At 54.6% G+C, this 16035-nt stretch overlaps 7 protein-coding genes across 7 annotated transcripts in view; 4 read left to right on the forward strand and 3 right to left on the reverse strand.

The window, feature by feature from the left end:
• Positions 1 to 458: 458 nt before the first annotated feature.
• Positions 459 to 2801, forward strand: UMAG_12273 (uncharacterized protein; the record flags this gene model as incomplete). Its single annotated transcript, XM_011392719.1, has 3 exons — positions 459 to 714; positions 953 to 1539; positions 1632 to 2801. The coding sequence occupies 3 exons, from the start codon at positions 459 to 461 to the stop codon at positions 2799 to 2801; spliced, it is 2013 nt and encodes a 670-aa protein (XP_011391021.1).
• A 285-nt stretch (positions 2802 to 3086) lies between these two features.
• Positions 3087 to 4316, reverse strand: UMAG_04590 (CDP-diacylglycerol-serine O-phosphatidyltransferase; the record flags this gene model as incomplete). Its single annotated transcript, XM_011392592.1, has 1 exon — positions 3087 to 4316. The coding sequence occupies one exon, from the start codon at positions 4314 to 4316 to the stop codon at positions 3087 to 3089; it is 1230 nt and encodes a 409-aa protein (XP_011390894.1).
• Positions 4317 to 5209: 893 nt separating this feature from the next.
• UMAG_04591 (poly(A)-specific ribonuclease) lies at positions 5210 to 9544 on the forward strand (the record flags this gene model as incomplete). The annotated part of the gene is made up of 1 exon (XM_011392593.1): positions 5210 to 9544. The coding sequence occupies one exon, from the start codon at positions 5210 to 5212 to the stop codon at positions 9542 to 9544; it is 4335 nt and encodes a 1444-aa protein (XP_011390895.1).
• Positions 9545 to 9942: 398 nt separating this feature from the next.
• UMAG_04592 (uncharacterized protein) lies at positions 9943 to 11166 on the reverse strand (the record flags this gene model as incomplete). Its single annotated transcript, XM_011392594.1, has 1 exon — positions 9943 to 11166. One exon carries the CDS (start codon positions 11164 to 11166, stop codon positions 9943 to 9945), a length of 1224 nt encoding a protein of 407 aa, XP_011390896.1.
• Positions 11167 to 11911: 745 nt separating this feature from the next.
• On the forward strand, positions 11912 to 12619 carry UMAG_04593 (mitochondrial 54S ribosomal protein mL59; the record flags this gene model as incomplete). Its single annotated transcript, XM_011392595.1, has 1 exon — positions 11912 to 12619. One exon carries the CDS (start codon positions 11912 to 11914, stop codon positions 12617 to 12619), a length of 708 nt encoding a protein of 235 aa, XP_011390897.1.
• Positions 12620 to 13319: 700 nt separating this feature from the next.
• UMAG_04594 (protein translocase subunit TIM44) lies at positions 13320 to 15023 on the forward strand (the record flags this gene model as incomplete). The annotated part of the gene is made up of 1 exon (XM_011392596.1): positions 13320 to 15023. One exon carries the CDS (start codon positions 13320 to 13322, stop codon positions 15021 to 15023), a length of 1704 nt encoding a protein of 567 aa, XP_011390898.1.
• Positions 15024 to 15324: 301 nt separating this feature from the next.
• The window catches only part of UMAG_15015 (uncharacterized protein), a gene marked incomplete at both ends in the record, with an annotated part of 6665 nt that continues 5954 nt past the window's right edge, over positions 15325 to 16035 (reverse strand). The window contains one exon of the mRNA XM_011392727.1: positions 15325 to 16035. Within this exon, the coding sequence (XP_011391029.1) occupies positions 15325 to 16035 (711 nt within the window).

A 16035-nucleotide genomic window follows, 5' to 3' on the forward strand; every position in this document is an offset into this window, starting at 1 on the left:
GCACAGTAGCAAAGGTGGATTGGTTCACGTGACGTTTCGGGTTTGCCAGAGATTCACCCGATTCATGATTCACGATTCACGATTCACGATTCACGATTCACGATTCACGATTCACGATATTCGTGATATTCGTGATATTCGTGATATTCGTGATATTCGTGATATTCGTGATATTCGTGATTGTTCGCTGCTCAACTTGAATAATAAGCTGAATTCTTGCATGGCGCGTGCATTCGTGATTCTCGATTCTGGAATTCCCGCGGGCTCTTAAGCCAGGAAATTGCACTTTGTTACTCCGTGTTCCGGTTCGTGGTTTTTGCGAGGTTAAGTTCGATCCTTTCACTAACTACTCCTCTTCACATCTCTCGAGCACATCACCACATGTCATCGGCATAGGCACACTGACAATGCGAACAGATGAGCACGTAAGCTAGGCAACACAACCTGGAATCGCGACGATGCCTCCGCCGACCAAAGCCTTTCGTGGCTCCTCTCTCTACTCTGGCATCTTTGATACCCCGGAACGACCCCAGGAATCGCATCAGGATAAGCATGTTACCCCAGCGTCTGCGTCTGCCCAAGAACAAGCCAAAAGCGCATCCTCCTCCAGCTTGAACAAGTCCGCGGATTCATCCTCTGCTGCTACCGCTACTGCCACTGCTCCTGCTACTGCTGCTGCTTCTACCGATGCAGCTGGTTCGTCAAAGTCTTCAGGTACACTTCTGAAAACCACATCCTCTGCAGCCATCGCAAGGACACCTGCTCAATACTCAGCTCTGTGCTGCCGTTGAAATGCGGTGATTAGCCTCGACATGGTATCGCGTAAGAGGGGATCATCGATGTCAAATCACGTGAACAATAATGCTCATTGACTTCTTGCTGTTGAATACTCCTGCTCTTCTCTACCTTCTCCTCTTCTGATGCCTGCATCACTGGCGCTTATACGGTACAGGCTGGTCTGCAGCGCTTCGTTTTGCTCCACGTCGTACAGCGGCCGTTGCAAAGTCAAAAGCGAGACCTACAGCCGCTTTCGTAGCGTCGTTTGCTCCAGCAACAGCAGCTGGTACGGACGTAGCTAAGCCGCCGATCGGTGCACTCAGCCGAGCTCCTGGCGTAGCTCCCAAGTCATCCTCCCTTACAGCTTCCGAATCTGTCGCTGATTCCGCTCAGGCGACAAGCTCTGCCAACGTGGACGGCGGAGCTTCGTCTGCACAAACGAATCAGGCTTCGAGCAGAACGCGGATCGGCGTGGATACGTCGGATCTCAACCTCACCGCTCTCGCTCTGCCCCATGCGGACACGGATGATGCAAGGCTCATCTCTCAGCTCGAAAGATATGTGGTCACTGAAGCACCACCGTTCACACTTGCGCCTGAGGATATCGAACGCGACAAAGACTGGGCACGAAAAGCTGCTGCAGCTCGCGGCGAAACGCGCCGCTATAGCCACAATGATGACTTTGAAGGTGGTGACGAGGATGATGCGGACGTCAACGGATTCTTTTCCACCGGTGCAGGCAAGAGAGCTGCCAAGAAAAAGGTAAGTGCTTCGATCAAGGCGGGCGTCGAAATTTGTGAACAAAGATCAAAGATGGCTCAGTGAAAATACTCCCTGCTTTGGCACCGATACAGAAAAAGCGCAAGAGGGGCACATCTCCTTCAGCTGGACCTAGCATGAACGCTGAATACGATCCGCGCATTCCGAACGACTACATAGCGTACAAGCAGCTAGTCTTTGAACGCCGTCGTGCTGAGCTCGATTTCAGGCAATGGCAACGCGAACAAGAAGAACGAGGATATACCGATGAGCAAGATGAGGCGTGGGAGGAGGACCAAGAAAAATTGCACGCTGTCACGCAGCAAGATGGAGCGAGGCTACAAGTTGAGTCGAGCGATGGTGTGAGAGAAAGCTCAGCACCGCAAGCTATGACAATGCAGATATCGAGTGGTGAAGAGGCGCACGCTCGTCGGGTCGACACGTCGAGTGCGGTTTCTTCCGCTGCTGTTGATGTCACATCAACGCCATCGACTGGCGAGGAAGCGTATCAGCGAAGGGTGGCAATGACCAATGCAGCTACGGGCGAAGAGGCATACCTCCGAAGGCTTGCTATGTCTCAGGCTTCACCTCCTGGTCCGCCACCCGGTCCACCACCTGGTCCACCACCAACTCAGCGTGCTCCCGCATCCAGTCCTGATTCGCGTCAATCAGCAGCAGCAGCAGCCATCGCTGCACGTCTCACTTGCGTTCAGCCATCCACGTCTGCCAAGCCATTCTCTGAGCCCACACAAGCTTGTTCCGACCCTACGACCTTCGCCTCGCGCCTAATGGCATCGCACGGCTACGTTCCCGGCACAGGCCTGGGCACTTCTGCAAAGGGAATCGTTGAGCCGCTCAGCGTTTCATCCTCACACGGTCGTGGCTTGATCATCAGCGCTTCGTCCGCAGCGCTTGTTCAAGCCGAAGCGGAACAATACGGTAGTGCGCAAGCTTCGCCCGTTATTGTGCTGCTCAATATGGCGTCGGCACAGGATCTGGTGGGAGATTCGTATCAAGACCTCGTACAGGACGTCACGGAAGAATGCTCCAAGTTCGGCTACGTACAACGTGTGCTGGCTCACGTTTCAACAGACGACCAGGTAAGGGTCTTTGTACAGTTCACAGGCCCCGCAGCAAGTTGGAAAGCGGTCAGAAATCTTCACGGTCGCTGGTTCCAGGGCAAACAGGTACACGCAATGTACTACAACGCTCAAGCTTTCCATCAGGCCAGCTTCGATTTGGCCTTGTTCCGCACCCCTACGTGACCGCATCCGCATCCGCATCCCGTTCCGATCCATACAAGGACTCTGTCTCACTCGGAATTTCGAGAGCGAAGACCTGCCAGCCAAGCACAAAGCATAAAAACAAAACATACACACACACAAAAAGAAAAAGCGGGTTTTAGCTGAGCTTAAGTGAGTTTGACTTGAATTTTGGTGTGTGTGGGAGTTGCTTGTATACACACGCGATGGTGCTTGTTGGAGCGAGGTTGAGGGGATGGATGTGTAGGCGGAGAGGGAGAAAGAGAGCGATGGTGGGGAGCAGCTTGTTCAAGGCTTTGGAACCCTCAAGGTCTTGCTGACCATGGCGGTGGCCCAAGCCAACCACAAGAAAGCCAACCAATGACCCTGCACCTTGGCGACACTCTGAGCGTACTGGGTGGCGTCGTGTGGGGTGCATCCGGGGACGAGCACGAGCAGGTTTGCTAGCTGTTTTGAAAAGTCGATGGTCCACGTACCGAGCGGAACACCTTTGCCGTTCAGACTAGCGGGCAAGTAGTGCTTCAACGATCCGGTAAACGTCAAGCCTTGCGACGAGATGTAACCTCTCTCCTTGGCAAGTGCGATGGGCAATCCACCAGGTTCGATCCTACCGGTAAGCAGACACACGGCCATTCCTCCGACCAGTACGAGCGACGAAGGAATTGGCAGACCTTCAAAGTACCTAGCTTTGCCCGTGCTGTCATGCGGAATCGTGGCCGCAGTCACGTTGAACCTCGCCAATCTCGCCACACCGGCGCAAACAAACAGCGTGAGCAACAAGCTATCGAATCCTGTCCTCAAGCCGAGCGAGTAAGCTGCAAATGCTGGAGCTGCACCGAACGAAAGCGAGTCGGCCAAGCTGTCCAATTCCTGACCAAGCATGCTGGAGCTCTTCCTCCACCTAGCCACTTTGCCGTCCAGGAGATCAAAGATGGCACCAAACAGCGGGAACCACAGCGCCATCCATGCATGTTTGGGATCCGACGTGATTAGATACCTCGCCGAAGCAAACAACGATTGAGCGCCACAGAACGCGTTCATCAGCGTAAACGCGTCGGCGAGGTGAAAGTTGCGTACGAGCGAGAAATGTCCATCGGTTTCCACAAACTTGAGCAGCTCCGAGTTGTGGTCATCAGCACCAACTTTCGACGATTTGTTCTTACGTTGACGTACGCCGTTCTTGTTGACGCCGCCAGCGCGCGAGGGCGAGGACGAGGGCGAGAGCGAAGAGAGTTGCTTGGTCATGTTGGCTTGAAGGTTGGACGATGCCAGTGAGGCACTGAGTGCACTGGTAGAGGTGAGCTGAGCTGCGCCTTTGCTGGCAACACCAGAAGTTGGATGCGAGAGAGGCACTGGTGTAACGAGGGAGGGTGCTTGCGGGTCGAGAGAAGGAGCTTGAGCTACACGAGGGTGGGAAGCGTGGACGGGCGCTAGCGTAGCTAGCGTAGCTAGACCAGCGTGCGAAGAGGCAGAGTCGACAACAGCAGGATCCGTAATGGCAGGGATAGTACCTGGCATGAAACGTCTTGCCACACGATTTACCACACGAGATTGTCAATTTGATGACGTCGTAAGTGCGCAGTGGATCTTGGTGGCTGAAGGGAGGAAGGAGTCGATCACTGAATGAATCGATAGATGGATGGATGGATGGATGGATGGATGGATGGATGAATGGATGGGTGCACAGTCCAAGTCACGAGTCGTGAGTTGGTTTCAGAGAGAGCCAACGACGAACGAGTGTTGAGTCGAGTCGCTTGAGAAATGGAGAAATGCGAATCACAAATCACGAATCACGAGATCACAAATGTGAATCTGAATGAAAAGGTAGAGAAATCATCAATCATCAATCGTGAATGAATCACGAATCACGAATTTGCCACAAGATTCGCTTTACTTTGGCAGCAGAGAAGCAGAAGCGGAAGCAGAGGCAGAAGCCGAGTCTGAGTGCACAGACAAGCAACATAACTACAACATGCAACATGCAACGCGCCACACGCAACCACGCATCATCGTCATCGTCATCGTCATCTTGCCAAAAATCCACACTCGTGATTGTGTATGATTCGTGATTCATCAAAATCTTACATTTTCCATATCTATTTTCTCAAGCCAAACTGGCGCATGTTGTATACAGCGATGCAACATTCAAAGACGCGGTCCGTGGCTCGGCTCGCGGAGCATCACGAATCACGAATCACGAATCACGAGTATGATATACGTGACAGAAAACGAGCCTCGTCCGACAGCCGTCATTGACTCACGACTTGTCGCGACTCTGTCTCTCTTACCGAACACGACGACCAGCATCGCAAGACGCTTATCTATTGCTCCTTGTCCTTCTGCCACGCGAGCACCATGCGATCTCATTCATAATCTCTGCGCGTATCGCTCCACTCTCTCGCACGTGCACCATGGCCGACTGGAGCGAGCATGCCCACTATGGCAACCCCAATGGGCCCATGGGCCTTCCACCAGCCGTCACTGCGCTCACATTCGACCCCTACCATGAGCTTCTCTGGCAGGGCACCTCGTTTGGAACCGTCTCCTCGCTGTACTCTGCCCAACTGTCACGTTACACTTCGTACGCTGCACACGGCGTACCCACTCGACCTTCTCCCACAAAAAACATCCTTGCCGACGAACGACACATCTTTTCGCTCAGCGATAATGGCATCAAGTGCTCTCAGCGTCGAGGCTTGGCAAAGTGGTCCACTCTCACCGATGATCTCGGCACAAACGCCATGAACCTCGTCTCCATGTGCGCCTCGCCCCTCGCTGCTTCGTCCGACATTGTCGCTGCCGGTCTATCTCAATCAGCTGCCAGTACTGGCGAAATCGACAATGAAAACGATCTCATCGTCACCGTCAACAACAGCACCGGTGCCGTCGTACGCACCGTCCCCTCCGAGGCACCCATCGTACATGTTCGAAAGAGTGGCCGCTTTGTATGCGCTGGTACCGCCACGGGCCATATCCAGCTCCGTGATCCGCGTACCCTCAAGGTTGAACATCGACTTCATGCCCATCCAGGCGGCCTCGTCGATGTCCAGGCAGACGCTCACATTCTCTACTCTGTAGGCTGGACCGTACGTCAAGGTCATCCCGTGTCAGAACCGCTCGTCAAGGTGCATGACCTGCGCACCATGCGTGCACTCGTTCCCATCCCATTCGCAGCACCCGGTGGTCCCTCCCTCCTCGCCATTCACCCCAAGCTCTCTTCTACCATCATCGTCTCTGCTCCACAGGGCCAGTTTCAGATCGTCGACATCGGCATGCCCGGTGAAGGCAGGTTCTTCTACACCAATGCCAACTCCTTCACCACCTCGCTCGCCATCTCGCCCTCGGCCGACTACATTGCCTTTGGCGAAGCTGACGGCAGCGTTCGCCTGTGGAGCAGTTCCTCAGACACATCAAACCTTCGCTTCAACACCTTTGTTTCTTCTTCGCTCGAGTTTCCCGACATGGTTGAACCAACGCCGTTTGTCAATTGGTCCACAGAGACACCCCTGTCTTCCATCGGTATGCCTCACTACAACCAGAAACTCATGTCGTTCTTCGACTACGATCAGTACGTTTCCGAAGCCTCACCGCTCTTCAATCCACCTTCCAAGATCGATCCCGCAGTCCTGAACAACATCAAGACCGTCGACTACCTCGGCTATGCCAATTTGCCACCTCATTTCAGGGGCAAGAGGAATACCGTGTCCGGCAAGGGCCCAGGTGGGATCCGAGCAAGTGCTCTGCACCGACCTGAAGACCGTAAAAAGATTGGTATCCCACTCTTTCGCAGCGAGAAGGAAAAGGAGCAGAGCAAAAAAGCTGCAGCAGCTGCAGCCGACAAAAAGAAGAAGAAAGCCGAGAGGAAGAGAGCAGACGCTGGTTCTGACAGTCTCAACACCTCGACAGACTCACGGCTAGAACGCAGGGCGGATCAAGACGCTGGCAGCGCCTCGCGCACCCAAGCTGGCAGTTCCAAGCTAGCAAACAGAGATGATAGCCCCACTGACAACGCTAGCCAAGACGCTCAGAATTTTGCAGACGGCTCGGACGCCAATTCAGACTACATCTCGGACGACAGCGAAGCATCGGACGACGAAGAAGAGGGTCAGGAGGATGTTGAAACGGCCGAGGCCATGCTCGTCAAAGGACAGATGCCGTCCTACTACCGTCTCAAGACGATCCAGTACTCGAGGTTCGGTGTCGAGGACTTTGACTTTGACTTCTACAACAAGACCCAGTACAGCGGTCTGGAAACGCACATTCAAAACTCGTACGCAAACTCGTACCTGCAAGCGCTCCACTACCTTACGCCTTTCCGAGAAACGGCCAAGGCGCACATCTTGCACGATTGCCCTCGCGAGAATTGTCTGCTGTGTGAGGCGGGTTTCTTGTTCCGAATGCTTGAGGATGCCAAAGGTGCCAACTGCCAAGCGTCCAACTTTCTGCGCGCATTCGGCAACAGTCACAAGGCAGTCAGCCTTGGGTTGATGGATCGCGAGGACAGCTCCACCAATATGTCGAGTGCCGCTAGCGCAGGCAAGAACGAGATTGTTTACAGCCAGCTGGTTCAGACGTTGAACCGATTCGTGCTTGACGAAACCGCCAACGAGGCGCAAGTGTCGCCAGGCGGCTCATCCGCCCGCAACGCAACCGGTTCGAATTCAGGATCTACACGTGCGTCGGGTACAGGTGCTCCGCCAGGCCTGGGTCCTCCTCTGAGCAGTAATCGTGGCGGTGGAGGTGCAGGACGCAGGCTTGCAGGCGATTCGTCACCTTCTACCTCGCTTCTGCCAGCAGATAACCCGGCCTTTGCAGCCGATTCGCCGGTTGCCAAGCTCTTCGCGCTCAACGCAGTGACCAAGACGGTGTGCATCCACTGCGGACGCGAGACCAACCGTCCGACCCCACTTCTCTCGGTCGACCTCATCTACCCACGTCGTTCCATGTCCAACGAATCTGCGCCACCCTCCGACTTTGCCTCGGTGTTGCGTGCGTCGCTTGTTCGTGAAGTGCAAAACAGAGCACCGTGCCGAGCATGTCAGTTTACCGCCATGTTCCGAACGCGCCGCGTCATGCCAGCCACGTCCGAGTTGCCTCGCATTTTGTCGGTCAATGCGTCGATACAGGCTCCCGAGCACTTGCATTATTGGCTGGATGACAATCAAAAGGGTGGCAACAAGGCGCCGCCTCTCGGTCCTGCCCGCCCAAATGGGCCACAGCAACAAGCGTATAGCAAATTGGCGTATATGAGCATGCACGGGTCCAATGCGCACAATAACGCACGTGGCGGCGCGGGTGGTGGCCTTTTGAACGCTCCGCGCACAGACACTAAGTTGGCCTCGGCAGCGTCCGCTGGTGACGCAAAACGCACGTATCTGCCTCCTCGGATCGCCATAGGCGTCTACGGCGACGACGTGCGGGTGATGCCCATCTATACAGCTGCGGATGTGGAAAGAGCCAGGACTTCGCTCGGAGGTCGACCGGCGATGTACAAGCTGCGTTCGATGGTGGTGCAGATCTCGGCGGACAAGGAACAGCCACATCTGTGTGCCTTTGTTCGCGTGCCTGAAGCCGAGACAAGCGTCCAAGGCAGTAACGGGGACGGCACAGCGTCGACAGCAGCGACGACGCCCAAGATGTCACATGCCACTGGAGCAGCAGCCGGGCTCGCGCTCGGCTCAAGCAAAAAGAGTGCGCGCGCCAAAGCAAACCAGCTCGGACCATGGTATCTCTTCAACGACTTTTTGGTTCGCAACGTCTCAAAGCACGAAGCGCTGGGATTTCAAAATACTTGGAAGATGCCCTCGGTGCTCATGTGGGAACGAGAAGATTTGGAACCTCTGTGCATCGCGACGCTTCGTCAAGGACGCACCTCGATCGATCCGCTGATCCTGTGTCGCGACTTCAATATCTCTCAAAATCGAGATCCTACACGAATCCGACACACGTTGCTTTCGGAGGATGAGCTTCCAAAACCCGGAACGCTCGTTGCGATCGACGCTGAATTCGTCGCGCTCAATCAGGAGGAATTGGAAATTCGTTCAGACGGAACGCGATCCGTCATCCGTCCCACAAAGCTGTCTCTAGCTCGAGTATCTGTGGTTCGCGGACAAGGAGCCAAGGAAGGCATCTCTTTCATCGACGACCACATCTATACGCAGGAACAAGTGGTAGATTACCTGACCAAGTTCTCTGGCATCTTACCTGGCGATTTGGATCCACACACTTCCAAGCATACCGTTGTTCCGTTAAAGTCAGCCTACAAGAAGTTGCGGCTGCTAGTCGATCGAGGTTGCATCTTCATCGGTCATGGGTTGAAGAAGGATTTCCGAATCATCAATATCTTTGTTCCTAAAGAGCAGGTGATTGATACCGTGGATCTGTATCACTCGGTCAACCATCCACGTCGACTTTCGCTCCGGTTTCTAAGTTGGTTCTTGCTCAAAATCGATATTCAATCTGGTGCGAATGCCAACAACCAGATCACGGCGAGGGAGGAGAGCTCGAAAGCTTCAAAGGAGGCCAACGAAGCCGAGAGTGCGGTAGAGCGCGTAGCAAGTGCCGAAAAAGGCGCAGGCATCGTGGCGGTCGAAGGAGGTCACGACAGTATCGAAGATGCGCTAGCCGCGCTCAAGTTGTTCAGACTCTACGAGGTCTTCAAAAGGGACGCCAGGTTGGACGACGTACTCGAGGACGCGTACGATGTAGGTAGACGCGTAAACTGGAAACCGCCCAATGCGGTCTGATTCCACGTCGATCACTGGCGGATGTTGTCACACCTGTCACTCTCGTCACACTCGTCACATGCTCACATTCGTGATTGCAATCCAGAAACGTTGGTTCATCACGCTGGCATGTGCTGGTGGCTGCCTAGCTTCACCCTAAGATGATCAACACCAGTCTGGCGCTTCCAGCTCGGTGAGTTCGACACAGACGTCACAGCGTGTGCGCGCTTGGCTTGCATTCTGTGCTCCGCGTGCGTTCGCGCGGAATGGATCGAGTGCATAGCGCCAATCGTGAATCGCGGATGTTTTACGAAGATGAATCACAAAGCTTGGATCTGCGCCAGTCACGAGTCAGAGTCACGAGTGCGACTGACTCGCACTGACGACTTGGGGTAACCTCGGTTTGAGTATTCGCGATTTCAAAAATGAATACAAGCATACACCAAGCGCGGCACGCTCCTTAATGCCTCATCGTCCTTGGCGACACTCCACAAATAAGCGTCCAAATCCACCTCGTTCAACGTCTGCAGCCACCTATTTGCATCGCATTGTTCGGCCAGTTGCTTTGCCCTCTGTACAATCGCCGCGCCCAAGTTCAACGTTGCCGCTCTGATCGCATATGTCTCGTCCTGACTCAATCTGGGACCTGCCTGCTTGCTTCCCGTGACTAAACCCTGACGTGGCAGATCCGCATTGCAGTGCTTGGTGCGCACCCAGTCGTACAAGCGCTCCATCCCGTTTGGCAGCTGGTCCGCAAGATTGAACATGTTGAACCACACGCACATGGTCGGAAGCACGTTATCGACAAACATGGGTAGTGTGAGTTTGGTATCTGGGACACACCATTCGAGCTTGTCTGCAAACTTGCATCGTAGTGAGTGGAGGAGGAAAAAGATGCGCTTGAACAAGAAGACGTCTTGGTTCAGCGCGCTGATGTGATGCGTGTCGCGGAATTCTGGGAAGGTCTGTGCGATGTTGCAAGTGAGGTAGTCGGTAGCTTGTACGTCGTCCATGTTTTCCGACTTGGCATGCGTCAGGAGCGATACGATATATGCGCCTAAACTGGGCGAGTTGAGTTGCTCCAATTTTCTCCCCACACCGTGCATCGCATTGAGGATCAATTGAACTGCTTCGAACATCTCTCCGCCCCTCACGCCCACTGTTACACCAGCCAGAGTCTCGTGCTGTCGTTCTTGGTGAACGCTCACCCCGAGCAGCTCGACAATTCTCGCCTCGGTCAATCCAACCATCCCCTTGGCGGTCAACGTGCCAGCACCAACAACCCGATCTTCGTCCGCACTTGAGATATACAGTCCAATCATCAACCTCACCACATTCTGGTATGCTCCGCATCCAGTAGCAGTGTGAAACGCGGTTCGATAGCCAGACAGAGCATTGAGCAGCGCGACGATCGAGAGGAAGTTGACCTCAGCTGTGGGCGTCGGAAAGCGCAGCGGGAACGAAAGTCCGTGCTGCGTACACAGCCGCGAGAATCTGGCCTGGTCGAGCGACGTGAGGAAGGCGTCGATAGCGGCCACGTTGGGCGTGAGTCCGAGAGCCGTCGATGCAGAAGCGCACGACGAGCGCGTTGCTCGGACGTATTCGCTCGTGTTCGAGGGCAGAGGAGACGTGGATGACGACATGCCGAATCCCTGACCTAGGTGCAGAGACAGCACTTGAGCTTTGATAAATCAACAAGGTTTGCAATGCGCACGATGGTCGGCGTCTTGAACAGTGATGGAGGATCAAGCGTGAACAGGCTGAGTCGCTCGCTTGAACAACCGAGTCAGAAGCCCAACTGCGAACACAAAAGCCGGTCAGGCACGCTCACCGCTGGTGTGAGCGCAGCGTGACGAGTCGTGAGTGTGGAAAAGTGACGCGTGAGTCACAGAGTCACAGAGTCACAGTGTCAAGAAGAAATCACAGTCGTGAGTTGGTGAGTGGTGAGTGTCATGCCACGCCGTGTTGGACTCAGCACTCACAACTCACGACTCGTGGCTTTTGCGAGTTCTAGAGGATGTTACATCTTCACAGTTGCATGCTTGACAAGAAATCGTGAATACACATTCGTGATATGTGATTCGTGATTCGTGATTCGTGATTCGTGATTCGTGATTCGTGATTCGTGATTCGTGATTCGTGATTTCCGTGCGGTAACAAGCACCAAGTCGTGAGTCGTGAGCCTGACGAGAAGTCACGAGTTGGCTGTTATTCACGATTTGAGATGCAAGCAAGCGTGAGCCGTCGACATTATTCTGTGATTCACGATTATTACTCACGATTTTTGCATCTTCTCATCGTCCTCGTTGACCATCAACGTCAACAGAAACATCCTCCCGAACGAGATCTCATTCGAGCTCAAAGGCGTCAGCTTCGTAGGGCATAACTATGGCGTTCCGAATCACGCTCCCGCGCAATGCGAGCAAGCACATCAGTTCCTACGGCAGCGTACTCGATCGGTTCATGGTGAGCCATGCGCCCACTCTGGCCGCATCGCAGAAAGCCTCTTTACCAGCCGCATCATCGTCCGCATCTACCTCTTCCACCTCTAGCAACACTGCCAACCCAGCATCGTTGTTTGAGCCCTCCAAGTCGTCCTCAACCGGCTTTTGGGCGCCTCCAAAATATTCTCTGCGTCGTCAAGCCAAGCTGGTGAAAGAGGCCGCGCTCACAGGCCAACTCTCACTCCTGCCAGACGGACCCAAGACCGCGCGTATCGCACAGCGCTTGCACCGACTGCGCAAATCGCACGCATTCGAACAGACTGCAGCTGAATACCAGTACATCCCCAAGGACCTCGCTGCAACCATGCCGGTACGACCGGCCTCATTGAGCGAGCGCGCAGTCAAACCGAACCAGCGTGTCAGTCGATCTGAACGAGAAGCAGCACTGTCCGCAGCAAGACTACAGGTCAAAGATGTAGGACCATACGCCGGTAGAGCCAAAGTGTTCAAGGGAAGCAGAGTGGATAAGGACAAGCTCAGGAGGGCCGAGAGCGTCACGTCCAAGCTGGCCGGCATGAAACAGACAATTGACGAATGGCAGTCGGCACAGACCGAGGCCAAGACCAAGTTGAAGCCAGGTCTTCCATTCTAAGTAGGACAGAGAGTGCACGTGAAATGCTATACCCTCTTTCTCTTTCCTGTGACGAGCTTCAAGTACGGGTGCTTGCCGTCTCTGTGATCGTCTTCTTTAGCATGGCTTTCTGTATGAGTCAAGGCAGAGCCACGAGAGGTGAGCAGACAGACTACCTGTCAGATTGAGTCCAGTGATAGACTCGAGAGTGTACCACAAACGTGAAGCACGAATGGCGAACAAAAGCGTGATCGGCTCCGATCGGAACCTAATCACGCATCACGAATCAACCCAACGAACCGCTGAGAAGAAGAAGAAAACGTTTGTAGTTGGAATCTGTGATTTTTGCAACCGAGAAGCCAACAAGTTGCGACTCGAAGAGAAAAAAAAATTTAAACGCAGAAAGACAGGGAAAACAGCTGAGCTGAGCTGAGCTGAATCACGAAGCACAAAGCACAAAGCACAAAGCACAAAGCACAAAGCACGAGTCGCCGCTTTGTGTGGGTCTTAACAGGGCGGCGGGGTTTCCTCCACACTCTGACTTTTTGGGTGGTGAGGATGGAGGTAAAGCTTGCTTCCGACACCCATCACAACCTCAGCGTCTTATACAGCTGGTGTGATCAGCAGCAAACCACCAACGCCGAGTCATCCACCACACGCAGCTCCGAACCTCATCTGCTCTCGCCTGTTCGCTTTTACTACATCAATAGCAACTCACAACATGGGGCGAGTCAGTTTGACGAAAGCGACCACCGGTGCGATTCGGGTGTACGTCAACTCTCGCGGCCTTGATGCCATCATCGCACCACGACGTGCTGTCGTCGCGGCCGCGGCTACTAGCGTACCTCGTCTGCTTCCGGGATTCCGCTCCGTCTCGTCGGCACGTGCATTCTCCACCAGCCACCGACGTCTGAACACCCCGAAATCGCCGTTTGCCGTGTTCGTCGAGACACTGAAAGCCGAATTGCGAAAGAACCAAGAACTCCAAGAAAACATGCGTCAGCTCTCCGGTGATGTCGGAAAAATGCAGGACTCGGAGACCATGAAAAAGATGCGCGATGCGTATGAACGTGCTCGCATCATCACGTCGATCAAAGAGAATCCCAAACTGCAGGCGGCTGCCGAGGCACTACGAAAATCCGGCGGTCAAGTCGGAGACGCCGTAGGCGCAACGCTCAAGCAGATGGAAGAGAGCGAGTTGATCAAAGGGCTCGGTGCCATCAGCTCCAGATTGGCTAGAGGCTTGGAAGACAGCACGGCGCCAATCAGGAATACCGAAGCATACAAACAGTTGAGCGAAACACTCACCGAGGCGTTCGACGACGGCGGAAGTGCACTGAGGATTTACGTGGATGCCGACAAAGATGCGGCCGAAGTGAGGCGGATCAAGAGGGAAGCTAGGTTGAGGAAGATCGGCAGACCGGTGCCGAGCATGGACGTAGATTCTGTCGAGGCCGCCGAGCAGGTGTTGAAGAGCTATGCGCAGAAGGAGGAGGACGAGCTGGCCGCCGCCGAGGCTGCAGCTGCTGCGGCGGAACAGCAGTCTCAGACGAAAGCATCTCCAGAGGCAGACCAGGCCAAAGAAGAATCTGCTCGGTCGGCATCCGAACAAGCGGCTTCCACCGAATCCGCCTCCGCATCCGCATCCACCGCCGACAGCAGTGCATCGTCGTCCTCCACCAGCGGCAGTGCTGCACCCCGAAAGCCAGCGGGCTATGCAGCGCGCACGCGCACCATCACGGAAAACACGACGAGTCAAGCACTCGTGCTGCGTCCAGAACCCGCGTACAAACAAGCGTGGACCAACTTTAAAACGTCGAATCCGGTGTTTCGCAAGCTATCGGAACTCTCAGAGGCGTACAACGAGTCGGAAAATCCTCTTGTGGAACGTGTGCGTTCGGTGACTGACTGGTTCGGTTCGTTGTTCGAAGAGAACGACTTTGCTCGCGTGACGCGCCAGATGAAGATGCTCGATCCGTCCTTTACGATGGAATCGTTCCAACGCGATCTTCGCGAATATGTCGTGCCGGAACTGATCGATGCGTATCACGGTGCGGCGCGTCACCTACTGCGTCAGTGGTGTGGAGAAGCGACGTTCAACCTGCTCATGGCCACCATCGATCCATACCTGTCCAAAGGCTACATCCCGCATGGCCGCCTTCTCGATCTCAAAAACGTTGAAATTCTCCAGGCCAAAATCCTCGATAACAACGTCCCCGTCCTCGTCGTCAGTTTCACGTCGCAAGAACTCATGTTTTTCAAAGACCCCAAAACGGCAGAGGTCAAAGCAGGAAACGACTCGCAACCCGACCTCTGCAGATACGCAATCGTCCTCACCAGAGTAGAAGACGAACTCGACAACCAAGTCACAGGCGGCTGGAAGGTCGTTGAACTCGCAAGAAGAGGCCAGACCGCCTACCTCTAGGCTACACTCCCCAAAACGTGCTCGTCTCCTTACCAACACCTCCAACTTGATCCTCCTTCAAAATCATTCTAAAATCTCCTCTCTCCCTAGATCCACACACAAACACCGACTGTGTCGACAGCACACAAAAATCATGAATGAGAGTCTGAGTCATTTGTGAGTCGTGATACGCGATTCGCGCGTCGTGCACATGGTGAATCACGAATCACGAATTCGCTACATGCTTGCGCTAACTAAGCAGATTCGAGCACCAACACAACACGGTTGTGAGGTCAAAAAAAGAGACGGTGTATGAGCGCAGTCACGCCTTGGGCGCACGCAGGGGGGTGCTGAGACTAGCGAGACCAGCACCGGCACTGGCGGTGGTCGTGGCAGCGCTTCTCTTTGGCGTGGCGGCGTACGTGCTAGCGCTGGCACCGGCGCTGTTGGTGCTGCGGCTGCTGCTGCTGCTACCTCCATTGACGCCCGAAGCTCGAGCCGAGACCACTTTCGATCTGGGACTCAGCACGGTTGCCGTGATCGACGTCGACGCGGCTACCCCACTATTCTTGACCGCACCAGCAGCAGCCACCCTTGCATTTGTCGAGCTGGCCGACTTTCTCGGCACCACCAACCCCATCGACGCTCCACCTCCGCCTCCCGCGCCCCTCCCTGCCTCGCCAAGAACGCTCGCTACAGCAGCGGTCAATTTCCTACCGGACAAGATCCATGCGTGCCGAATCGCAGCATCCGGCTTCAACCTCCTCTCTGGATCCCAGATGAGACACTTTGCGATAAAATCCACAAACGCCTCGTCGTCGCACTTCAAAGCCTGCGCCAACGTCTTACTGCTCGGCCTCCTGCGTTTTCCCTTGCTATTCACCACCGGCCGCGGTTGTCCCGTACTGTCAAAGAACAGTTTCTTGCGCGAACTCTTCTCGACCAGGTACCGATCCGGCACCCCCAAAATCTCCATAATACACGCCAACTGCTCCTGCTCGTTCTCTCCCGGAAACAACGGATAGCCCGAATC

The sequence above is a fragment of the Mycosarcoma maydis genome, chromosome 13, assembly GCF_000328475.2.
Source record: "Mycosarcoma maydis chromosome 13, whole genome shotgun sequence".
In the NCBI taxonomy this organism is placed as follows: Eukaryota; Fungi; Basidiomycota; class Ustilaginomycetes; order Ustilaginales; genus Mycosarcoma; species Mycosarcoma maydis.